The sequence below is a fragment of the Sphaerodactylus townsendi genome, linkage group LG17, assembly GCF_021028975.2.
Source record: "Sphaerodactylus townsendi isolate TG3544 linkage group LG17, MPM_Stown_v2.3, whole genome shotgun sequence".
Lineage (NCBI taxonomy): Eukaryota > Metazoa > Chordata > Lepidosauria > Squamata > Sphaerodactylidae > Sphaerodactylus > Sphaerodactylus townsendi.
Window position 1 is genome coordinate 13,327,164 of NC_059441.1, and position 25,053 is coordinate 13,352,216.

At 50.3% G+C, this 25,053-nt stretch overlaps 1 protein-coding gene across 5 annotated transcripts in view; it reads left to right on the forward strand.

The window, feature by feature from the left end:
* The window catches only part of ARID3B (AT-rich interaction domain 3B), a 55,968-nt gene extending 35,181 nt beyond the window's left edge, over positions 1 to 20,787 (forward strand). For 2 of the 5 annotated variants that reach the window (XM_048481941.1, XM_048481942.1), the window contains exons 5-9: positions 8,010 to 8,193; positions 10,153 to 10,415; positions 11,250 to 11,504; positions 13,585 to 13,695; positions 14,521 to 20,787. In XM_048481941.1, the coding sequence (XP_048337898.1) occupies positions 8,010 to 8,193; positions 10,153 to 10,415; positions 11,250 to 11,504; positions 13,585 to 13,695; positions 14,521 to 14,678 (971 nt within the window). In that variant the 3' untranslated portion in view covers positions 14,679 to 20,787. The remainder of the gene's footprint in view (positions 1 to 8,009; positions 8,194 to 10,152; positions 10,416 to 11,249; positions 11,505 to 13,584; positions 13,696 to 14,520) is intronic. The other 3 variants (XM_048481944.1, XM_048481945.1, XM_048481946.1) reach the window with 3 other exon arrangements.
* The last annotated feature ends 4,266 nt before the right edge of the window (positions 20,788 to 25,053 follow it).

Below are 25,053 nucleotides of genomic sequence, written 5' to 3' on the forward strand. Positions count from 1 at the left end.
TTCTTCTTCTTCTTTTAGACAGGGGTTCAGAAAATCTCACCCTGACCCCAGGGAGTTCCCGGTTCTCTCCCTCCTCTTTATCCTTACAGCAGCAAGAGTCGCGGTTAGAGATCCGGATTAGGAGCGAGGAGAACCGGGTTCGGGTCTACCCTTGCTGCAAAGGCTGCCTTAACTTTTCACTGGGTGGTTGTGAAGACACAAAGGGGGAAGGGGTCTATATTACCTATGTTGTCAACCTTTTCTGTCTGATTTACCTAATCTGTCTCTCTTTGCTGTTGGTAGATTAAATTTGCTTTGCCCCTATCCCCTAGTCAAAGGCAGAGCTGGTAATCCCTTTGATGCAGAGAGACGCAGCAGGTCAAGTTGACTGAACAGCTGCGGGTCTCTGGGTTTTTGCTCCCGATCTTTTCCTGGATCTTCTAGGGGACACTCGATCTACTCTTATGCAGCCACCAAGCTACAAGCTCTTGAGCTACCTGTGGGAGACCCCTCCCCCCCACTTTATTCTGATTGGCAGCAGGTCTCCGGGGTCTCGGCCCAGAGGTCTTGCCGATCGCCTCGTGCCTTGTAGTGCTTAAGAGCAGGTGCATTCCAGTCTGGGGGCCCTGGTTGGATTCCCCGCTCTGCTGCTTGAGCTGTGGAGGCTTATCTGGTGAACTAGATTAGTCTGTGCACTCCAACACACGCCAGCTGAGTGACCCGGGGCTAGTCACAGTTCTTTGGAGCTCTCAGCCCCACCCACCTCACAGGATGTTTGTTGGGGGGGTGAAAACGAGTTTGTAAGCCCCTTTGAGTCTCCTTACAGGAGAGAAAGGGGGGATATGAATCCAAATTGAGTCCAAACTCCTCCTCCTTCTCCTCCTCCTCCTCTTCTTCTTTATTTATTTTATTTATTTATTATTGCATTTATAAACCGCCCCATCTCTTAAGGGCTCTGGGCGGTGAACAACAAATATTACAAAACAATATAAGAATAACAATAAAATTAAGATATCAACCTCATTAAAATATATAATGATATTCTTCTACTTCTTTTCCTCCTCCTCCTCCTCTTCTTCTTCTTCTTCTTCCTCCTCCTCCTCCTAGAAATGCTGCAGTGCGGGGGGGTTTTGAATCTTGGCCCTTCTCCATGCAAAGCGGATTCGCTGCCACTCAGACACAAAGTCCCTCCCCTGCAAAGCAGCCTCAGGGTTTTCCTTTGGGCATTCCCCCAGAGGCGCTCCTCGCAAAGCGCTTGCCGAACGTGCTCCGAAATCCAAATCCGGCACGTCGCAAAACACGCGCACACGACCGGGAGTCCACTCGTGCCGGATTTCTCAAACGTTGGATTCCCCCACCCCCGCTGCTCGGCGCCTCTTGCCAGATTCCGCCCCTTTCACTCTCGGTCTCCCCATCTGGTCACTGGATCAAGCTTGCTTAGGGAGAAGCTAATGCCATTCTTTAAATTGGATTGAGGAAGAGTGGGTGGGAATTAGGCGCATGAAGCCCCCATCCCCCCCGGGGTGGGGAGCACGGGAGTGCCTTCGGTTGATGCGCTAACCGTGCATGATGGGGCTTTAATCTCTGTTTGGCGCACCTGACTGGCTCCAGCATTCCAGCCCAAAAGCGTCTTGAAATCAGAAATGTGCCTGCATTTAAATATTTGAATCACGTACGCAACTGGAGATAAATGGGCATGAACAATTGGCCGGTTTATGACCTGGGCTGTAAAGATTCCATCAAAATCCTCTCGTGCGAGTTTGGTCAACAAAGAGTTCCCCGGTTTAGCCTGGATCATTCGTTATTATAGGAGCAGCAAACTAATTTTAATTCTGCTTCTTTTAGCCGCAAGGCCTCTGTTTTAAAGGCTTCTATATTTCAACCTTCCGATAGATTGTTCTGGAGTCTACTTGATGCTGCGGTCGTCCTGTTTTATTTGTTTGTCCTTTATTGTTTTGCTTTGGCTTTGAGGTAGCGCAGCAAAATTGTTATTGTTGGATCCCTTATTTAACTGCGAATAGGAAGATTTTGCCGTTCACATTTCCATGGAAAACCTACATCACCGATGCACACGCTAGTAATTTTGGGTTTTTCCCACGGAACTTTGAATTGCCAAGTTTTTCTGCTCAAAGATAGATAACTAATCCAAATAGTTAAATAATGTGAACCGAAGAAGAAGAAGAGTTTGGATTTATATCCCCCCTTTCTCTCCTGCGGGAGACTCAAAGGGGCTTACAATCTCCTTGCCCTTCCCCCCTCACAACAAACACCCTGTGAGGTAGGTGGGGCTCAGAGAGCTCCGAGAAGCTGTGACTAGCCCAAGGTCACCCAGCTGGCATGTATAACCATGTAAAAACACTGGGATTTATTCACGTGCTGTATGCCACATTTTAGCCCTTCTAGCATGATAGATTTTACATCACAATAGGCCTGACCGCTATAGATAAATGGGCTGTATTTTCGCATGTGACGTAGAAAATTTTCCACATCACTGACACGCACACACACAATTTCCTCCCGCTTCCTCCTCTGTAAAAGGCGCTTTGTATGGGGAGAGAGGTCACCCAGCTTGTCAATCATAGATGTGACGTCCTTTCATTGGTCAGGATATCAGGGAGGTGGAAAGAGACACGTTTTGCATGATACAATTGGGCAGAGCACTTCCTGCATATATTTCTGGATCCACGGAATCTGGCAATTCACATCGCTTAATGAAAGGTCGGGAATAAGGCTGAGGAACAGAAGATGTAGACTGGTTCGTGTGGGTTTTCCAGGCTGTGTGGCCGTGGTCTGGAACCAGTTGAATCCGGCCATGAAAGCCTTCGACAATACAAAAGGATGAAGAGTTTGGATTTATACCCCACCTTTCTCTCTGTAAGGAGATTCAGGGTGGCTCCTTTCCCTTCCTCTCCCCGCGACAGACACCTTGTGAGGTAGGTGGGGCTGAGAGAGTTCAGAAAGAACTGTGACTAGCCCAAGGTCACCCAGCAGGAATGTAGGAGTGCAGAAACACACCTGGTTCACCTGGATAAGCCTCTGCCACTCAGGTGGAGGAGTGGGGAATCAAACCCAGTTCTCCGGATTAGAATCCACCTGCTCTTAACCACTACACCACGCCGGCTCCCAGAATCAGGGGCCAAACCTGGACTCTGTGATCATTTTTCAACCTGCCCAAGCAAAACATGTCTTATCTTGGGATAGAATATCAAGGGAATGTTAAGGATGTTGGATGTTTTCTGCCGCGGAACGTGATTTAGGTTTCCAGGAAATTTGTCCCACGGTGTTTAGTTGGAGGATTTCTTTTCCTTTCCGGCCGAAGCAGCTCATTTGCGTGATCTCCACTCCCTGGCATTTCCTGTCCGTGTTTGTGTAACTTCTCGGTGAGCTGGATTTGCTATCGTAATTAAATTGCAAAAGCCCTCCGACACGGTCAGAGTGTTTAGAAATGCAGTTCGGGTTTACTGATCTGAAATATTTACATCCCGCTACATCTGCTCTGACGCGAGGCGGCTGGCAAAGCAAAGGTGAGCAACCGGTTTGTCAAACCCAATAGAACGATCAACCAGCAAAGTAAAAAACCACACGCAGGATTTTTGAAAGGAACAAAGGCCCCTTCCACACATGCAGAATAATGCACTTTAAGAACATAAGAAAGCCTGCTGGATCAGACCAGAGTCCATCTAGTCCAGCACTCTGCTACTCGCAGTGGCCCACCAGGTGCCTTTGGGAGCTCACATGCAGGAGGTGAAAGCAAGGGCCTTCTGCTGCTGCTGCTCCTGAGCACCTGGTCTGCTAAGGCATTTGCAATCTCAGATTGAGGAGGATCAAGATTGGGAGCCATAGAACGACTTCTCCATAAATCTGTCCAAGCCCCTTTTAAAGCACTTTCACAATTGTTTGAAAGTGGATTGTGCTATTCCGCACAGCTACAAAGTGCATTATTCTGCATGTGCAGAAAGGGGCCAAACCGGCTTCAGGCTGATCTCTAAGGAATTAAGAAGAGGAGGGGGAGTTTGGATTTATATCCCCCCTTTCTCTCCTGCAGGAGACTCAAAGGGGCTTACAATCTCCTTGCCCTTCCCCCCTCACAACAAACACCCTGTGAGGTGGGTGGGGCTGAGAGAGCTCCGAGAAGCTGTGACTAGCCCAAGGTCACCCAGCTGGCGTGGGTGGGAGTGCCCAGGCTAATCTGAATTCCCCAGATAAGCCTCCACAGTTCAGACGGCAGAGCGGGGAATCAAACCCGGTTCCTCCAGATTAGATACACGAGCTCTTAACCTCCTACGCCACTGCTGCTCCACTTACCTTCCACTTAACTGCTTTTCGAAATTAGACCATTTTGCATGCTTGTCTGCACCCACTCTGCTAGGTGTCAAACTGCCGATCCCAACATGGGAAAAGACCCAGACAGCAAGTCTAGCAGAAGAACACAGGCTGAGATGTACTGAGAGCTGCAGTTTGTGGTGTATCAGACTTCCAGGCCATGAAGCTCTTTACATCTTTAAATCAACGCTTTGAACCCAGGACAACCTGCTATGTGATGTGTATTTGGGGAGGGGGGGGTTCCCTTTGTCACATCTTGCACTCAAAACACAAATTACACAAATATCCTCTTTTTCACCCCCTTTTCGGAACACTTTCCTGCATTTCCCGCGATCTGCATCTTAACACACTTAAGTTTTGTTTTTGAGCGAAGATGCTATTGTTTCCGCGGCTTTGGAAAAGACCACTGGACAAGGGTCACATTCGAAACAGCCCTTCCCTGTTCTCTTTTCCAAAGCTTGGGGGATGAATGAGCCCATCGGATTGTCAGCCCATCGGATTGTCAGGAAACGGTGCTTGAGTCAAGAGGGAAGCCTTTAAAAGAGGCCGCTGCCCTGAAAGCATCCATCCTTCTGACAGTGTTGAAACTCTGGGTGCCAGCAGCTGTCCGTCACAGCGTGATAAAGCCGTTGTTTTCGGCTGCCGACGGGCCAGACAGTCTTCAAATCGGTCAAGGTTACGGGCAGACTTCAAAGGAGCAACGGTGATGTTTGGCAGAGGGTTTTTGCCCCGCTCCGTAAAAACCCTTTCTCAATCTGCTCATTTCAGAAAGCACAGCAATAGTAACGACACCCTGGCGTACATACACTTAATATTAGAGTACAGTACAGATAATAAGTTATGTATACAGTCTCAATTTGCAATTCTATCCAACAGGTAAAGAAGAAGAAGAGTTTGGATTTATATCCCCCCTTTCTCCTGTAGGAGACTCAAAGGGGCTGACAATCTCCTTTCCCTTCCCCCCCCCCAATAACAAACACCCTGTGAGGTGGGTGGGGCTGAGAGAGCTCCAAAAAGCTGTGACTAGCCCAAGGCCACCCACCTGGCATGTGTGGGAGTGCACAGGCTAATCTGAATTCCCCAGATAAGCCTCCGCAGCTCAGGCGGCAGAGCGGGGAATCAAACCCGGTTCCTCCAGATTAGAATGCACCTGCTCTTAACCACTACGCCACTGCTTCTCCTGAGTAATTCAGCAATGAGTAATTCAGTAGAGGTCTATAAGCTGAGAAAATAAAACCTCCCGATTAGGTTTTTATTTCAAAATCACATTCTTTCTCAAGCCAGTTAAATTATGCTTTGTCAACAGCCTTAAAAAAATAATTGTTCTCTGAAATAATGTTCTCTGAAAGAAATAATGGCTCTCTGAAAAGAATCTGCTGTTTAAGGCAGTGGTGGCGAACCTATGGCACGGGTGCCAGAAGTGGCACTCATAGCCCTCTCTGTGGGCACGCACAAACAGAGTCCTCCCCCCCACACACACACAAACTCATCTAGGCTGGCCTGGGCCACTAGGCTCAATTATTAGCATTAATCCTAAGACCTAGTTTTGGGGAAGCAGTGTAGGTAACCCTGTTAAGCGCTGTTAAACCCCACTGATTTTCAGGCGAAGAACTAAAGCGTGATCCTTTAACAGGGAGTAAGCTCGGTTGCTGGCAATGGGGCTTGCTTCTGAGTAAACCCTCCTAGGGTCACGATTCGCCCGTTGGAAGAGTTGCACGGTTGCTTCAACTACCACCAAGCTTACTCCCGAGTAACGCACGTCTCGGAGCCAACCGTTTTTTCTAAACTAAAACCTCAGTATTCAGGTTAAATTGCCGTGTTGGCACTTCGCGATAAATAAGCGGGTTTTGGGTTGCAATTTGGGCACTCTGTCTCGAAAAGGTTCGCTATCACTGTTCTAAGGGAACAGCATAAGGAATTTAAGAAGAGTCTTCATATGACACAATTATTTCTTTAAGACTGTTGACAAAGCATAATTTAACGGGTTTGAGAAAGAATGTGATTTTGAAATAAAAACCTAATCCGGAGGTTTTATAGCCTCGGCTTCAGTTTATAAACCTCTACTGAATTACTCATTGTTTTACCTGTTGGGTAGAATTGCAAATTGAGACTGTATGCATAACTTATTGTCTGTACTGTACTCTGATATTAAGTGTATGTACTCCAGGGTGTAGTTACTATTGCTGTACTTTCTATACACCTACCCTGTCAAAATGGTATTTCAGAAAACAGTCAGTTCCTCCTCTCTTTAGCCCAGAGCACAGAGGCAGAGGCTGCTTTAGACCTTGGAAATGTTGCGAACCGTTGTGTGTTGTGCCATTTCTCCTGGAGGGAGCCGGTGTTGGTTACCAAGCTCGGCTACAAGGGAGGTTTCGTGCCTCTATGCTCTCCTTCTTTGGAGGTTTTCAAACAGGGGCTCATTCCGCACATGCAGAATAATGCACTTTCAAACTGCTTTCAGTGTTCTTTGAAGTTGTGTGGAATAGCAAAATCCACTTGCAAACAGTTGTGAAAGTGGTTTGAAAACGCATTATTTTGCATGTGCGGAAGGGGCCAGAGTCTGGATGAGCATATGTCAGGAGTGCTTTGATTGCGTGTTCCTGCATGGCAGGGGGTTGGACTGGATGGCCCTTGGGGTCTCTTCCAACACTATGATTCTGTTATTCTTTTCTCCCCTTCCCCGGGTAGGTGTTTGCCTGCCACAAATGCAAACGGTTCTCGAACCGTAGAAGTGTTAATGGATTTTTTTAGGACTTTGGAATGAAAAAATATGGTCTTATATTTTAGAACAAAACAGTGTTGCTTTCAAGTGAAAAAGAACAGGTTTTTTATGGTTTGTGGGGATGTTGAGGGAAAGAATATGGTTTTAGAGTGGGGAAAATGTGGTTCTCTGGGGTTTTAATACAGCCCCCTACTCTTCTCCCCAAGCTGGTCCCCCTCAGCATTCATGTACAGATAATAAAGGCTATATACATCTAGACCACAGGTGTCAAACTCGCAGCCCTCCAGATGATATGGACTACAGTTCCCATCATCCCCTGCCAGGCAGGGGATGATGGGAACTGTAGTCCATAGCATCTGGAGGGCTGCGAGTTTGACACCTATGATCTAGACCAGGGATAGGGAACCTGCGGCTCGAGAGCCGCATGCGGCTCTTCTGCCCTTGCACTGCGGCTCCACGAGCCGTGCCGCCGGCTTCATCCTTGCCCGCCTGCAGGCAGCAGGGCGGGCACACCAATTGCCCGCAGCCAGCTGGGCCGCACCGCGGGCTTCCCCTCTTGCCCGCGGGCTTCCCCTCTTGCCCGCGGGCTTCCCCTCTTGCCCGCGGGCTTCCCCTCTTGCTTTCCTGGCGGCCGGTGAGGCCGAGCCGCTGGCCCCATCCTTGCCCGCCCTACAGGCAGCAGGGCGGGTGCATCCATGCGCTTCTCAGAATGAGTGGAGTAAAAGATAAAAAAGCCCAATATATATCTTTATTTTAAATGTCAAAAATTATTTGTGGCTCCAAGTGTTTTCTTTTCCCATGGAAAACGGGTCCAAATGGCTCTTTGAGTATTAAAGGTTCCCTACCCCTGATCTAGACAATTGGGAGTGGCGAATTCCGCTTTTCCCCGCTTTCAAGGGAAGATAGTTTTCCTGCCTTTTATATTCCTCCCCACCTGCTCATTCTCTCCCCTACCTCTTTTCTCTTTTCCCCAACCCGTCTCCAGGAACGCCAATCAACCGCATCCCCATCATGGCGAAGCAGATCTTGGACCTCTACATGCTCTACAAGCTGGTGACCGAGAAGGGTGGGCTGGTGGAAATCATCAACAAGAAGATCTGGCGGGAGATCACCAAAGGGCTCAACCTCCCCACCTCCATCACCAGTGCCGCCTTCACGCTTCGCACACAGTAAGCCACGGAGCGTTTCACGAGCTGCCGCGTTCTCTCCGAACGCCGCTGGGTAAAATCAGAGCGCTGACCAGGAAGCGTGGTTTGGGAGCTGGCAGAGGGATGCCGCTGTCTGTGGTGTCACGGGGGAAGGAAGGCTCCTCTGGCTGGAGGAAAGCTCCCCCACTTGGGAGCAGCAGTGGCGTAGGAGGTTAAGAGCTCGTGTATCTAATCTGGAGGAACCGGGTTTGATTCCCCGCTCTGCTGCCTGAGCTGTGGAGGCTTATCTGGGGAATTCAGATTAGCCTGTGCACTCCCACACACGCCAGCTGGGTGACCTTGGGCTAGTCACAGCTTCTCGGAGCTCTCTCAGCCCCACCCACCTCACAGGGTGTTTGTTGTGAGGGGGGAAGGGCAAGGAGATTGTCAGCCCCTTTGAGTCTCCTGCAGGAGAGAAAGGGGGGATATAAATCCAAAACTCTTCTTCTTCTTCTTCTTCTCCTCCTCCTCCTCCTAGGGCAGTGGTGGCGAACCTTTGGCACTCCAGATGTTATGGACTACAATTCCCATCAGCCCCTACCACCACGGCCCTAGGGTCTAGCCCGCTCATTCTTTCCGTTAACGTCCTCTTGTTTTTATAGCAGAGCTCTGTAAATTTCATTATTTTAGTGTATCGCAGTGGTGGCGAACCTTTGGCACTCCAGATGTTATGGACTACAATTCACATCAGCCCCTGCCAGTATGGCCAATTGTCCATGCTGGCGGGGGCTGATGGGAATTGTAGTCCATAACATCTGGAGTGCCAAAGGTTCGCCACCATGGGCGTATCTGTACCTCCCATTTTTCTCAGAAGGGGGCCATCGTGGGCCTTTTGTGCCCCACCTGCAGCTTCAGTAAGTAAGGCTTGGAAGGGGGCATGACTCCATGGGCCTAAGAAACTGTTGCACTGCCTGTTGTGGGTTTTCCAGACTGCGTGGCTGTGGTCTGGTAGTTTTTGCTTCTCGTGTTTTGCCCGTATCTGTGGCTGTACATAAAGCACAACCTAATAAAAGCCCCCCCTTCATTGCTCTGCGCCTGGGGCGGTTCCATCAGGGTCCCCTCATATTGAGGGCATCACCGCCCCCCCCCCCATGGGGGTAGGTTTTAAATTGGGGTCGGACACCTCTTGTTGTGCTTTTAATTTATTCTGGTAGCATGTTACTATGTATTGTGGGTTCGCTGTTTTTATGAATTTTAAGTTATTCTATGATGGAGCCTGTGTATTTATATTTTCGTGATTGCTCCTATTGATGTTTGGATATCGTTGTCCACCGCCTGGAGCCCTTCGGGGATCGGGCGGTATATAAATTTAAGAAATAAATAAATAAAAAAATAAATAATAACCAGATGAAAGCTGAAGGGTAGGTGAGGTATCCTGAATTGGGGTCACCGAGTTAATACATCTTTTTTGTGCCACAGGGTAAGGGCCAAGAGCCCTTTGGCTTCTGCCCCAAGACATGCCCAGGCAGTGTGGTGTAGTGGTGAAGAGCAGGTGCACTCTAATCTGGAGAACCGGGTTTGTTTCCCTGCTCTGCCACTTGGGTTGTGGAAGCTTATCTGGTGAACCAGATTAACTTGTTGCACTTCAACGCATGCCAGCTGGGTGACCTTGGGCTAGTTACAGTTCTTCGGAGCGCTCTCGCCCCCACCCATTTCACAGGGTGTTTGTTTGTTGGGCGGGGGAGGGAGGGAGGGAAAGGAAATTTAAAGTCCCTTTGAGTCTCCTTACAGGAGAGAAAGGTGGGGTATAAATCCAAACACTTCTTCTTCTATAAATCCCTGCAAGTGGTACTTTAGATGTAAGTGTCTGACGTATCCAGGTATTATGTTTGAGTGAGGGCTCAGTGAGGGTGCGCCATTGAGTGAGGGTACACCATTTTCCTGAGCCATGGAAAATGGCGCACCTTGTCAGGTACTTACCCTTCCCTGTTTTCCCTCCAGGTATATGAAGTACCTCTACGCCTACGAATGTGAGAAGAAGGCTTTAAGCTCCCCCGCGGAGCTGCAAGCCGCCATCGACGGCAACCGGCGGGAAGGACGCCGGCCCAGCTACAGCTCCTCCTTGTTCGGCTACTCTCCTGCAGCCGCAGGGGCGCCGCCTTCACTCCTGTGCCCCCCCAAGATCCGCTTCCCAGTCGTCAGCCTCGCCCCCAGCGGGACAACCAGCAGCCCTCACCTGTCTCTGGCAGCAACTCTCAGGAAAGGTGAGCTGGGTAACTCAACATTGCTGCTACCTTTCAAGGGGCAAGGTGGCCGGTGGCCGGCAGAGTGGCCCATCGGCGTGATCCAGGAACTCAGAGCCTGGGGGTCAGGATGTAAGAAGCGACTGCAACCCTCCCTCAATTAATTTTGTAGAGGAGAGGGCAGTCTTGCTACTTCCATGCTTGGGAAGTTACTGCCTCCCACTGTGTATTTTTAGAAAGTGGGTGGGGACAGGTGTCGCTTTTGGCCAAGAAGGGTTCTGATTGGCCACTGGAGATTTGATTAGCTGTGCAGATTTTTTAAGATATTGGTTTGTCAGCTACCAGCACAACACGAGGATCTTGAGCATGTGACTGAAGGTAAGCTGTAGCAGCCATTTCTTTGGCTGGCTCCGCCTCCTGAGGCAGCCATTTTGTGGCTGTGCTACGTCAGAATTCCAAAGGCACCCATACGCTCAAAAAGGTTAGGGATCCCTGAACCAGATCGTTTTAAGTGAACGCCACGTCTGCAGGGAAAGGAAGACACTCTTGATCAGTGGTTCTCAACCTTCCTAATGCTGCGACCCTTTAATACACTTCCTCATGTTATGGTGACCCCCAACCCTAACATTTATCCATTTTACAGATGGAGGACACCGATGCATAGAGTCTTAGGCGACCCCTGTGAAAGGGTCGTTCGACCCCCAAAGGGGTGGCGACCCATAGGTTGAGAACCGCTGCTCTTGAGTATTTTCTTTAAGCCTTCAGCAGGTTTGTGGCAAGCCAGCGCCCGTTCCCTGGCCCCCTTGCGAAAGGTCTCTGCTTCGAGATCCCGAGAGCCCCTCTTGGTTTTTCCAGGCGATGGTACCCCCGTGACCATGTCCACGCCAAATCGTGTTGCCATGCCTGTGACCTTGGCTAGCCAGCAGGCCACGGCGGCGGCCCGGACAGCCACCCTGGAGCAGCTGAGGGAGCGGCTGGAGTCCGGGGAACCCCCCGAGAAGGTCTCGCGGATGACGGAGGAGGAGCAGCGGTTCGTGCAGCAGGCCTTCCAGCGCAACCTGTTCAGCATGGCCCGGCAGCTGCCCATGAAGATCAAAATCAACGGCCGAGGTGAGGGGAGAGCAGAGGCATATCTAGGGAAAGCATAGGCTGGTTCAAAATCTGAGTCTCCCCTCCACCCCAATATGGGCCGCCGCCCTCCCCCACCTTGATCAAACAATTTTTTTTGCACTAGGTCTTAAAGTCAGTGTATAGACCCAGGGGGAAGGAGGAGGGGCGTGGGGGCGATTTTCTGCCCCCCCCCCCACGTGACTAAATGGCCGCAGCCCGGGGACATTTGACCCCATGTGTCCCCCTGGGCGGTACGCCTCTGGCATTCTTCCTCCGTTAACACACAGAGCTGCCTTCTGCCCAACAGGATCATTGGTCCATCCAAGTCAGCCTTGTCTTCTCAGACTGGCAGTGGCTCTCCAGAGGTGCAAGCCACATTCTCCCTCATCTCCTTGAAGCCAGGGATTAAAACGCCTGAGCCATAGCCCCTTTATGGGTTGGAGGGCTCCCTTGCTCAGTGGCACGATTGACCTTTTGAGGCAGACAAGGAGAATCTAAGAATTAGACCTCTCTTGGAGTCAGGTTCTTCCACGGTTTTAGTAGGTCCAGGTGAGCTTGAAGCCAAAGACTTGCTTCTCCCAAGTCTAGGAAATAAAACCATCAGCTGTGTTAAAAAAGCAGGTGGGGCGGGAATAATACACGGATTCCCCTCGCAGTAAAAAGCCTTTGAGGGAATGGTCTGAAGATAAAGCGTGGCTTGTTTGTGTGTTCAGGGTCTTTTAATTCATATCCAAAACATGACTGTTTCTAGCACAGTGTCGTGTGTTCCTTGAGACTTCTGGGATTTGAAGCACACACTCCCTCTCTTGGCGAAGTGTAGTACTGCAGGCTGCCGTCTCAGGGTTGTGGGGAAATAGGGTGACTGTTCAAAGGAGTGGACTTCTGTTATTTGGGGGCAGAAGTGTGTTTCTGGAGAAGGAGAAATGCACCTGGCAAAAACAAAGTTTAGCGAGATCATGGGCCTTTGCAGGAAGAACAAGCAGAGCCTTTGCAGGAAGAACAAGCAGAGCCTTTGCAGGAAGAACAAGCAGGGCCTTTGCAGGAAGAACAAGCAGAGCCTTTGCAGGAAGAACAAGCAGAGCCTTTGCAGGAAGAACAAGCAGGGCCTTTGCAGGAAGAACAAGCAGTCTAGATAGGGATTTTAGGAGGTTCACTCAACAGCTGTGTGGGATTTGACATTCACCTCCTAGCCCTTATCAGCCAAAAGATATCTATAATGCTTGCACTGTCATGGTCCCCACTGCAGCCTGTGATCACCCCACGTATCCACTAGCAGCAGTGAAATTTCCCTTTCTCAACTATAGGTATGCTTTGACTTGACTATTAATTTGGTGGGGGAGAGGGGACCCCTTCGCTGCAACCAAAGGGCAGCCTTTTTGCTGCTCACCAATCAACAGCTGCCTCTGGGCCCTTGTTGAAACAATTTTTCATGAAGGCTGTCAACGAAAAGATGAACAAAGGGGTAATCCGGAACCACCGTGGTACCTGTAACCTTTAGATCAGTGATTCTCAACCTTCCTAATGCTGCGACCCTTTAATACAGTTCCTCATGTTGTGGTGACCCCCAACCATAAAATTATTTGTGTCTCGGTTCCTAAGGCCATAGAAAATATGTGTTTTCAGATGGCCTTAGGTGACCCCTGTGAAAGGGTCGTTCGACCCCTAAAGGGGTCGTGACCCACAGGTTGAGAACTGCTGCTTTAGATCCTCTTTGTGCCCCAGCACAAGGGAGTTTGGAGGTTGTTCTGGCACTCTCCTGCACTCTCCGAGATGCAGACGGTTCTTCCAGTTCTGGAGTCAGCCAAACCTGCTTGGCGTGTCGGCCAACATATTTGGCGTCCAGTCGGTTTTTCCCCAGCACCGTTCACGCAGCCAGAAAGCGAGCCTTCCTTGGTTTTGATCAGCAAGCTGAGGCCGTGAGGTGGAGTAGGTCAAGCATTTGATCGCGGTGCCCTGGCTGTTCTGCAAGCGGCAGGACAGGCTGGCAAGAGACAGATTTGGGAGCGTCGGGAAATCCTTCATAATGGGACAACCACGACCCAAACGTCACCGCTTCCTTTTTCCCCTCTTCTGTTCCCAGCAGAAGATAAGTCAGATTCGGCGGCGTCAGCAGCGTCGGCATTGAATTGGACCCCGTCTGGCTTTGGAAGCATCAACATGTCGGTGGAAATCAATGGCACAATCTATGCTGGTGAGGAAACGGCGGTTTCTGGCCATGGGGGAAGGTGGGGATTAGGTGGGCTCCTCCAAGAACGTCCCCTGTGACATCAGACCTCAGTCCTACGTCCCTATCCCACACGGTAGCCTCTGTTGTCACTTCCTCTTCCCTGTCTGGGGAAGGGGAGCTGCAGTCTCCTCTGGGCACAATGGCTCGTCCTCCTGAGAGCAACCCAAACCTCACACTGAGAATCAGTCCCCTCCGCAACCAGAGGCATTTATCTGTCTCGAAATCCAACAATCCAGGGACTTGAACCCGAGACCTTCTGCATGCAAAACACTTGCTCTGTTGTCAAATCCCTTCCCCTCTTTTGTTCCCGGTGAGCATGGGGAGGACACACGAGACCAGCTTGACTCGGACAGCTTAGAAAGGTTCCCCTGGATGGGATCAGAGAAGCCATTTTTGGAATACACTAAATTCTATTATAGGGTGATATTCTTTTGGGATAAAGTCTGGAATTACACATTCTAGAGGGGACTTTTGCTTCTCTGGATCTGCTCATCTGCTGAGGTCCTTTTGTGGAGAGGGGGAGCTCCCATTTTTAAAGGCAGTGGCTTCTGGGAACAGGGCCTATTTTTTGTGGTGGCATCCAAAACAGGACCCTTTTTGTGGTGGCATCTCCCTTCCTGGACCTATCTGCTTCCTGGGACACCGTCATCCTTTAATGTGCTTGACCATGTCCCATTTGCCTAAAGTTTTTCTCTTTTTTTAACTAACAAGTCTCTCAGCCGCTGTCTCAGTCGGTCGGTCCTTGAGATAATCCTCCGTTGTGATTCTCTCTGTGTGTCTGCCTTGCAGGGGTGCTGTTTGCCCAGAAGCCGGTCGTTCACCTCATCGCTGGATCCAGCACGCAGAGTACCGGCGGCGGAAGCAGCAACAGCTCCCACTGTTCCCCCAGCCCCACCTCGTCCAGGGGCACCCCCAGCGCTGAGCCCTCAACCAGCTGGTCTCTCTGAGGGAAACCGAGGGGCAGGTCTCCGGCAAACCTGAAAGGAGCCCGCTGAGTTTTCTCTTTCTTTCTTTTTTTTTTTTAAAAAAACCCTCACTTGAGGGCACCCGCTTTTGCGACGGGCTGACGACAGAGAACGGGAGATTCCGTGCTGGTTGAGTTCCCTGCGGGGACGGTTCTCGCGGCCTGTCCTCAACCTTTCTTCAGGTTCTAACTGTGTCCTTGACGGCGGAGGGAGGTGGAGAAAAGGGACACAGGGCGTGTTTCAATCAGGGATTCTCTCGAGGGGCTGCGCGTTTCTGCAGATGACCGAGCATCGCCGTGGTAGCGGAAGGCTGGAGGGGGGGTTAGGAACCCATTCCACAAATCGGAAGCCAAAAAGAGCATGCTTTTTAATTATTTTTAAAAAAATGTCTGCAAGTGTATTGACAATCCTTACCTGGGAGGCGGTAGTGGGACATGGCTGATTCTCTCTTGCCCTCCCTCTTAGATTCTTTGCAACTTGGCACGTGCGTTCACTGACTCACTCGACCATTCTGTGCATCGATGGCATGAATCTCCTCTTTTCCTGTCCCGTTCTGTCCCGTTTGCCCCTTCTTTCTTGAGTTCAGCCTGCCGCCTTCCTCCGGAGGGTGTTAATGGTGCAAGAATGTGTCTGCTACATCTGCAGTGAGACTTGGGGAAGGGGAGAGGGTATCGGTGCTGCCTTCTCCATGCTGAAGACTTTCACAAGCTCCCGGAAAGACCGCCTCCCAGCCGAGCTGAGCCTTCCTCTTCTCATTCACGGGTACAGAGACCTTTGGGGCTTTTCTTCTCTTTGCCTGCCAAATTTCTCAGAGTAAGGGCTGTTGGAGGTTTCCTCAAGAGGAGGGGTGCAGATGTCATACACAGCTCCCCTCCCATTCTGTGGTGGCTCCCGACCTCCTCTGGGGCTCGGCATTTGCTGCCAGGATTCCCCCTTTCCAAAATCGTCAGCAGGTCCAAGTGATCTGTGTTCAGTTTTATTATCCTTTTATCCTGCTCGTCGTCCAGAGGGCTCGGGAGAGCAACATGCGGTTCTCCTTTTCCTCTGCAACGCCCCTGAGAGGGTAGGCCAAGCTGGTAACGAGCAATAGGCTCCCAAGGTCAGGTGAGAGAGTGGTTTGAACCTCTCTGCCATCCCGTCCCCTCGTCCGTCCGTTGTGCTCCGATTGCTACCCCTGCTGACTCTGTGGGGCATTTGCAAAAGGGAAAGCAACCTCTCCTTGCACACAGCAGGCTCCACCCCCACCTCGTGTAGCTACGTCACCCTCCCAAGCCCCTCCTCGTGTGTACTTCCTTTTGAAATCATCACAAGGATCAGGGAAGCAGTCTGGGTTGTGTCCACATCTGCCATTTCTCCTCTTGATGATTTCTTCTAGATGCTTCCCTGATTGTCCTCCTCTTGCACCCGGGCACAACAGTCATTCCGTGTAGGACCCTCTCACCCTCATCTCGATCCATTCATTCATACCCACCCCACCCAGGTCAGCCTTCCCCTCTCCTACACCAGGGATCTTGCTTTTCCTCCAGTTATGCATCCCATTCATTCATACCTCCCCAGATCAGCCTTCCCCTCCCCTACACCAGAGATCTCGGTCATCCTCCAGTTATGCATCCCATTCATTCATACCCCCCCATCAGCCTTGCCCTCCCCTACACCAGTGATCTCGGTCATCCTCCAGTTATGCATCCCATTCATTCATAACCCCCCCATCAGCCTTGCCCTCCCCTACACCAGAGATCTCGGTCATCCTCCAGTTATGCATCCCATTCATTCATAACCCCCCCATCAGCCTTGCCCTCCCCTACACCAGTGATCTCGGTCATCCTCCACTTATGCATCCCATTCATTCATAACCCCCCAAATCAGCCTTGCCCTCCCCTACACCAGTGATCTCGGTCATCCTCCACTTATGCATCCCATTCATTCATAACCCCCCCACCCCGATCAGCCTTGCCCTCCCCTACACCAGTGATCTCGGTCATCCTCCACTTATGCATCCCATTCATTCATAATCCCCCACCCCGATCAGCCTTGCCCTCCCCTACACCAGTGATCTCGGTCCTCCTCCACTTATGCATCCCATTCATTCATAATCCCCCACCCCGATCAGCCTTGCCCTCCCCTACACCAGTGATCTCGGTCATCCTCCACTTACGCATCCCATTCATTCATAACCCCCCCCCCCCGATCAGCCTTGCCCTCCCCTACACCAGTGATCTCGGTCATCCTCCACTTATGCATCCCATTCATTCATAATCCCCCACCCCGATCAGCCTTGCCCTCCCCTACACCAGTGATCTCGGTCATCCTCCACTTATGCATCCCATTCATTCATAACCCCCCAAATCAGCCTTGCCCTCCCCTACACCAGTGATCTCGGTCATCCTCCAGTTATGCATCAGCCTCTCCTGAGCAGATAAAAATATACCTCAGAAAATATGTACTTAATTGCTGTGTGTGTATGTGTGCGCGTGTGTTGTTTTTTTTCCCCTCCTCTCTCTGTTCTGGAAGGATTTGCGTATGCTAAAACTTCTTTTTATATGTCTTGTTGACTGCTTGTATTTTTTTTTATTTTATATATCGTAGCACCAAAGACACACCCAGCCCCCTCAAAACGGAACCCCTGAGTGGGAAGGTTCAGGTAGCTTTTCGAGATCTCCCGATTTGGCACGGAAGCACTTGGCTTATAGTATCTCAGGCAAAGGGGCTGCTAGTGGCAGCGGTCGCTGGTGGATCTCTCAGGCCGGCTTGTCTTATTCTTGATTTAAAAAATTAAAGGTGTGTATATGTGTCAAGGGGTCAGGGTTTCTGGAACACCCCAGGTTAGACATGTACTGATTTCCCCATGCACCGGATCGCCTTTTCTCTTCCCCTGATTCTCTAAGCGCTGCTCACAAGAAGCGGTGACGGAAAGGAAGGTAGGCCTGTCCACAGCACTCCCGAGTTTGTACGCTCCGAGCCCCGGCGTACATGGTAGGTATGAACTCGGGACTGGAACGATTAAGAGTCTTTGGTTCAAAAAATCAGCTGGGTCTCATCACGATTCCAAATAGAATCCCCCCTCCCCATATAAGACGCCTTGTTGACAGTGGTCACTTTCCAGAGGGGAGGCAGGATTTCCATCTTGGAAATTCCATAGGCACTTTTATCTTCGCTTCAGTTGCTGCTCTGTTGCCGTTCCCCCGAGCTGAGGGGAAAGACCACGTAGACACGTCAGGGAAGAAAATCCCAGCTGGGCTTCTTTTCTGACCTCTCTGAGGCATGTGGCATTTGGAAGCAGCTCCCGTGGGAAAGAGTAATTAGCTGAACACTCCCTAACCAGCAAAGCCGCCCTTTTTTGGTGTGTTGTCCATTCAGTTACCAGCCGGGCCTTTTAAAAAAAAGAAAAGAAAATGTGGTCGTGGGGTTCTGCCAGCCCAGAAGATGATTTCTGAGACCAGTGCTTCAGAGACTTTACAGTGGTAGCCCCCCCACATCGGCACATACAGATCTGACCCTTCTGTGAGCAAGCTGGCCTCTCGAGGCGCAGCACGCTGCTTCTCTTTCCGACTGTAAGGTGAGGGCAAACGTAAATGGGTATCGCCCTGCTGAAGCCACCCTGGGGAAAAAAGGGGTTGCCCAGAAAAATAGTTTGCAGCCCCCATCCGAAGAGCAAAGCAGTCATTCCGCAGGCCCTTGGGGTGAATCCAGGCGCCCTTTGTCAACAATTCTGTTCAGACCGTGACTCCTTGAGAGCTTTCCATCCCTTGGGAAAAGATTGAGACAGAAAAGGCTAGCTTAGAGAGCCAAAGCTGAATTCAGGGATTCAAGGGCTGTCTTCAATTTTGTGCAATAAAAGTTAGTCCCAGCATGGCAGGTCAGAAATGGGAGCAGGCCGAAGGGTTTTTTATTTACTAAACCCACCAATCTCAATACTAGCTTTTTAATTTTTATTTTGGTGGGCAGCGAAACTGGGCAGGTAGCGTAGGGCCTCATCCCGCGGTGACTTTGGCTTTCTCCTCGGTGCAGAATCTGCATCGTAATCCAGCGATCAGTCCCCCTTGTTTCTCTGGGATGTTTAATTGTTTGCACCTTGAGTTTCCCTTCCCATGCAAAAAAGCTTTGTTGGATTGAAGACACCTCCCCAGCCTTGTTAGGCTTCAGCGCCCCAACATTCAGCAAGCCCCAATTTTCCTCCCCGAGTGCCTGAACAAAATGGAAGGGGAACTTTTTTTAAAGCGAACATTCGGCAGCCGGAACGGATTCCGCGAATATTCTCCAAGACGAATCGACGGTTGCGTGCCTGCCTTCATTTCTTAGCTACCTAGGTTGGTTGGTCCCTGTTTCAAAACTTGTAATTCTCGCCCTCCTTTGCAAATGTAGGATTCTGAATCACTGCTCAAGGAGGGGTTTTATTGAAGGGGGGGCGCTTTTCCTGAATGAATGTGGGTTTGGGATGGGTTTTTTTTTGCAAATTCGGAGGTCAAAACAGAATTTTAAGAGTTGGTTGCAGTTGTGTTGGCCAGACGTGACTATTAAGGCAGACCTGTTTTCTTATCACTGCGTATGCCCAGCTGCATATGAATCAGGGGGCAGAGATCCGTGGGGCCATGTGCTAGTTGTAGGGGGCCTGAACCCTCCTCACGCTTCCTGCTTGCTTCTGACATCACTTTCCCCCCTCAACTTGCTTTGGATTTCTGGGCTTGACTTAACAAAAGCACTTGGGGGAAGAGAAAGACTCAGAGAGGGGAGAATTCGTATTTTGACCAACCTGCCCCTGTGGGCCTGAAAACCGAACCTCCACCAACCCTGCTTCGTGCACAGTTGGGGTAGAGCCAAAGCTTAAAACCGATGCCTACAGCCTGTTTGTCTAACTTTGGCCCCGTTTCGCCTCGAACGTCGCATACGCTTGCACAGAAAGCCGCTTGGATCACAGAGGAAAAGTTTCCGCGCCACGAGAGTTTCCACGCCCCCGAGCTTCCCGGCTTAGCGGGGCACCGGGCAGGGACGACGAAGATTGTCTGAATCCAGTTCAGGGAAAAAGGGTAGACCATTCTGGGATTTGTAACCGTATATACCTCATTTTAAATAAGCTGCAGCAACGCTCTGGGGCCTTTTTCTTTCTGGGGTCAGCTGTTTTAAACTGTGAAAATCACACCCCTTTCCCTCCGCCCTGGTTTTTTGATGCTGGTAATTTTGACTGCATTGTTTTGTTTTTGTTTTCAAAGCCGTTTTAGCTGCTTTCACCGGGCTTTGGGGGGGGGCGGCGGCGAGGGAAGACTGGAATGAGCTCGGAACCGGCAGCAGAAAAGTAGCTTGTTGGGCCGGTGGGGGGGGGGGATGCTTTTGCCCAACCTGTCTTGGTTGCCGACCTTCAAAGATTTCGAGGCACTCAGGGCTTTTGATACGGGAGAAAGGGCTGTTCCTTCTATGAGCTGGGTTTCCTTTGGCCTGGGCGCTCTGTCTCTCCCTCTCTATGCTCCTTTGAGCACCAGGCCAAACTCCCAGCTTGTGAGAGGGGCAAAAACCAAACCCTCGATCAAAGCAAGCGCCGGTCTTTGGGCCCAGTGTTTGACCCTTGATCTCAGGACCCCCCAGCCTGTCTTAACCTGAGACTTTTTTTAGCTGGCGATTCCGAGGACTCGAAACTGGGACCTTCTGCACGCCGGCGAGCCTGTGTCGACTGACCATGCTTCTCTTTTGAGTCTGGCAAAGGGGGACCCGAAGCTTTCTGGCTGTACCAGAAGATTTAAGGATACTGTTCCTTTGACCATCGAGGTGGGAGGGAGGAAGCGCCCCCCCCCATCCTGCCCCAAGTCTGCTCAGGGCTGTCCTGAACAAACCAGCTTGGATACGCGAAGTCCTTTCCCCAGCTCTTTCCGGGCGGGTTCCGAGGACAAGCTGCTCCCCCGATCAGCAGCCGCCGCCGCCTTGCGACTAGTTTTATCATTAACTATTTAAAGGAAAATAAAATGTGATAGCCTAGATGGTGAATTAAATACCTCAGATGTGTCCTTCCAGCAAGTCGTCTGTATATGTTGTTGTTGGATTTTTTTTCTATCTTACATGTTATCTGAATGTTTATATTCCAATAAACTTCTACCTCTTCATATATTGGCTGTGCATGTGTTCTTGGTCTGTTTTCTTCTCTGCTTCCTCCTTAGGGAGAGATTCTCTCGCCCTCCTTTTGACTACCTTGAATTCTCCAACACGGTGTCCTCATAGGGTGGAAGTCCCCAACATGGTGTCCTAGAGGACTGCCACCATTTCTGGTGTCCGCTACATGTTCTCAGAGGTGGCCAGTGTGGTGTAGTGGTTAAGAGCAGGTGCACTCTAATCTGGAGAACCGGGTTTGACTCCCCATTCCTCCACATGAACTGCGGAGGCTTATCTGGGGAACCAGATCAGCTTGTGCACTCCCACACATGCCAGCTGGGCGACCTTGGGCTAGCCACAGTTCTTCGGAGCTCTCTCATTTCCACCCACCTCACAGGGTGTTTGTTGGGGGGAAAGGAAGGGAAAGGAGATTGTCAGCCCCTTTGAGTCCTTACAAAAGAAAAAGGGGGGATATAAATCCAAACTCCTCCTCCTGCCACCCATTTGGATCCCCAAGGATTAGAAGCCAATCCTCTGTAAAGTTTGAGGAATTCCGTCTTCTCGTCCAATTTTGGCATCCCGGTGAACAGAGCGGACAGAGCTGTTCCAGCTGGAAGATGGAGGAGATTTCTGCTTGTTTGGAAATGAACGCACGTCTCCGATGACGTGCAGGCACTGCTCAGCGTGGAGGAATTATTTTCCGGGGTCTGATGCTTCCCCGCTCCACTAAGCCCTTATCTGATTTGGAGCCGAACGAAGGCTCGCTTCTGCGTGTGTGGCCAGAACCGGTTCCTAAATCCCATTAGCGGTTGCTCGGGTTTGCTTTACAAGAGCTCTTAATACCCGGAACAATGACTGCGAGGTTTACGTATCAGACCCTGGAGGGCGAGGCGGTTGCTACCGTTGGACGAGTCCGGCTAGATTGCTTCCCAGTTATCATTTGCATCCAAGTTCACAGGAGATCCAGAAGTCTGTGATCGTAAGTAACCTTAGGACATGGGAAAGTATCAGTTGCTCTCTCTAAGGATGGAGAAAGTTCACCGAGTTTTATATGACCTTGTACTGATTTCCTCTTATTTTCCTGTCTAGTGGGATTGTCAAGGACAAGAAGGGATCGCACTAGATTCATAAAAACACGGTTATGTTCGAGAGACATGTTCAAATTGTAAAACGCCTTCGTGATCCAGCCAGTCGTTTGGTCAGTGTTCCAAAAACCGGTTGGCTAAAAAACAGAGTGCGATCTGGATTTTGTATCTTAAATACTCAAGCTGGTATTAATATAAAAACAAAAACTCCTAAGCAGTGGCGTAGGAGGTTAAGAGCTCGTGTATCTAATCTGGAGGAACCGGGTTTGATTCCCCGCTCTGCCGCCTGAGCTGTGGAGGCTTATCTGGGGAATTCAGATTAGCCTGTACACTCCCACACACGCCAGCTGGGTGACCTTGGGCTAGTCCCAGCTTCTCGGAGCTCTCTTAGCCCCACCCACCTCACAGGGTGTTTGTTGTGAGGGGGGAAGGGCAAGGAGATTGTCAGCCCCTTTGAGTCTCCTGCAGGAGAGAAAGGGGGGATATAAATCCAAACTCTTCTTCTTCTTCATTTGGTGTATCATCAGATCTTTCATGGCCAGAATCGACTGGCTGTCATGTGTTTTCCAGGCGGTGTGACCGCGGTCCGGTAGTTTTTTCTCCCTAACGTTTTGCCCATATCTACAGCTGGCATCTTCGGAGGCATGTCGCGGTAAAATATTTCTCTCCCTCCCGGGGTGGCGGTGACAAGAAAATGCAGAAAGAGAGAACGAAGCTGAATAAAACGCCTTTTTATTCTGCCGTTGGTGCGAACATCTCTTCGATTCCTGGTTGGGGTGCAGTTGACACAGCCTAGCACTAGAGGGAAGCACCAATCGGGATAAATCCTTGAGATGCTCCGGGCATCCCCTCATTTACCTTTCAACCTGTAGCATTTTTTTTAGCCTGGCACTCCTTTCAGACTTGGTTGACCTTCTCCTTCAGCGTTCATCCAGGCCCACCATTATCTTGCATTCAGCATTTAAAATCATAGAGTTGGAAGAGACTCCCAAGGGCCATCAAGTCCAACCCCCTGCAGTGCAGGAACACACAATCAAAGCACTCCTGACAGATGGCCATCCAGCCTCTCTTTTAAAAACCTCCCAAGAAGGAGACTCCCAACACCCTCTGAGGTAGTGCTTTCCACTGTCAAAACAGTCCTTACTGTCAGGAAGTTTCCTCTGATGTTTAGGTGGAATCTCTTTTTCTTCACCTTGAACCCATGACTCCTGGTCCTGGTCTCTGGAGCAGCGGAAAACAAGCTTGCTCCCTCCCCAACATGACATCCCTTCAAATATTTCAACATGGCTATCATGTCACCTCTTAACTTTCCCTTCACCAAACTAAACATCCTTTGACCATTTTGGTCGCCCTCCTCTGGACCCGTCCTTGAATCGCGGTGCTCAGAACAGTGTAGTAAAATAGTGGAACTTTAAATGCCTGTCTCCTCCCACCCATTCCAGATTCCCTTTGTACTGGAATCGTGCCATTCTTGGCACGTAAATTGCCAACCGTGTGCTGCCCCGTCCCCTTTTTGTGTAATCTGGGGGCCCCCAATGAGGTAGAAGCTCCCTTTTACACAAGCACTGCACCTGTCCAAAGATACCCATGTCCACGCCAGTTCAGTGACTCCACAACCTCCCCTTCCGGAAATAACAAGCAATCCCACCCTCAAAAGCAGCCCTTTACTCAAAGAGAACTGATTTTTCTCACCTGGGAAGTCTCCGGCCTCTTCGTGGAGACAAAGTATAATAAGAATCCACACCCAAGACATACCTTACCTGACAGGGCAATAACTATGTGATTCTATAAAGAGAATCAACTTAAAATCCTTAATAATCATGTAACCGCCCAGAGCCCCCAGGGGATGGGGCGGTTTATAAATCGAAACAATAAATAAATAAATAAATAAATAAATAAATAAATAACCATTTTTTTCTTAAATAACAGAAATCATCTTTTTATAGCATATGTGCTTTACACAAAAAATATAAGTGAAAAGTGTAGTCCAAGATGCCGTCTCCGGATTGATGAAGCACTTAAAATATTCTTCTTCAAGTCTGAACAAATAAACAACGGAAGGAGAAATTATTCCTTGCAGGATATAAAGACCTCTCTTTGGTTGTTAGTAAAGAAAATCTAAATTTCTGCAGGGTCAGTTTTTAAGAAGAAGAAGAGTTTGGATTTATATCCCCCCTTTCTCTCCTGTAGGAGACTCAAAGGGGCTTACAATCTCCTTGCCCTTCCCCCCTCACAACAAACACCCTGTGAGGTGGGTGGGGCTGAAAGAGCTCCAAAGAACTGTGACTAGCCCAAGGTCACCCAGCTGGCGTGTGTGGGAGTGCACAGGCTAATCTGAATTCCCCAGATAAGCCTCCACAGCTCAGGCAGCAGAGCTGGGAATCAAACCCGGTTCCTCCAGATCAGAATGCACCTGCTCTTAGCCACTACGCCACTGCTGCTCTTTTCAGCTCTCTCTCTTGTAGCGTAAGCTCTCACAATCTTCACACGTTGTAATGAAGCAGGGATGCCAGACCCGCCCCACAAAGGCAGCCTTCTCTTGCTATCCTCTGTCCTTGTGCAAAGTGCCGTCAAGCCGAAGCTGACTTATTGCAACTCAGTAGGGTTTTCAAGGCAAGAGACTAACAGAGGTGGTTTGTCATTGTGTTCTACCTATGCCTGCGGGCGCCTTATAAAGTAAATAGGAAGGTTCTGGTGGGCTTCCCGGGCTGTGTGGCCGTGGTCTGGTGGATCTTGTTCCTAACGTTTCGCCCGCATCTGTGGCTGGCATCTTCAGAGGCGTACCACAGAGAGAAGTCACTGGACACAGTGTGTAACAGACTTCCCCCTGTGATACACCTCTGAAGATGCCAGCCACAGATGCAGGCGAAACGTTAGGAGCAAGATCCACCAGACCACGGCCACACAGCCCGGGAAACCCACCAGAACCAGTTGAATCCGGCCGTGAAAGCCTTTGACAATACATTAAATAAGAAGGGCACAACCTTTCAAAACACCTGGCCCACCGAGGCCACCTTTTCAGGAGCGCCCTCCCTGTACTCCGGGCCTCTGGAGCCCTGAACGGGCCTCTTGCCTGCCCTCCCGCTCAGCCAGCTCCCCTCCCACCCAAACTCGCAGCTGGTTCCTTGGCAACAAAGCCCTCGAGAACCAAGAGCTGCTTTGCCGCTCGGTGCTGGCATCCCTCCCCCTGCCCTTCA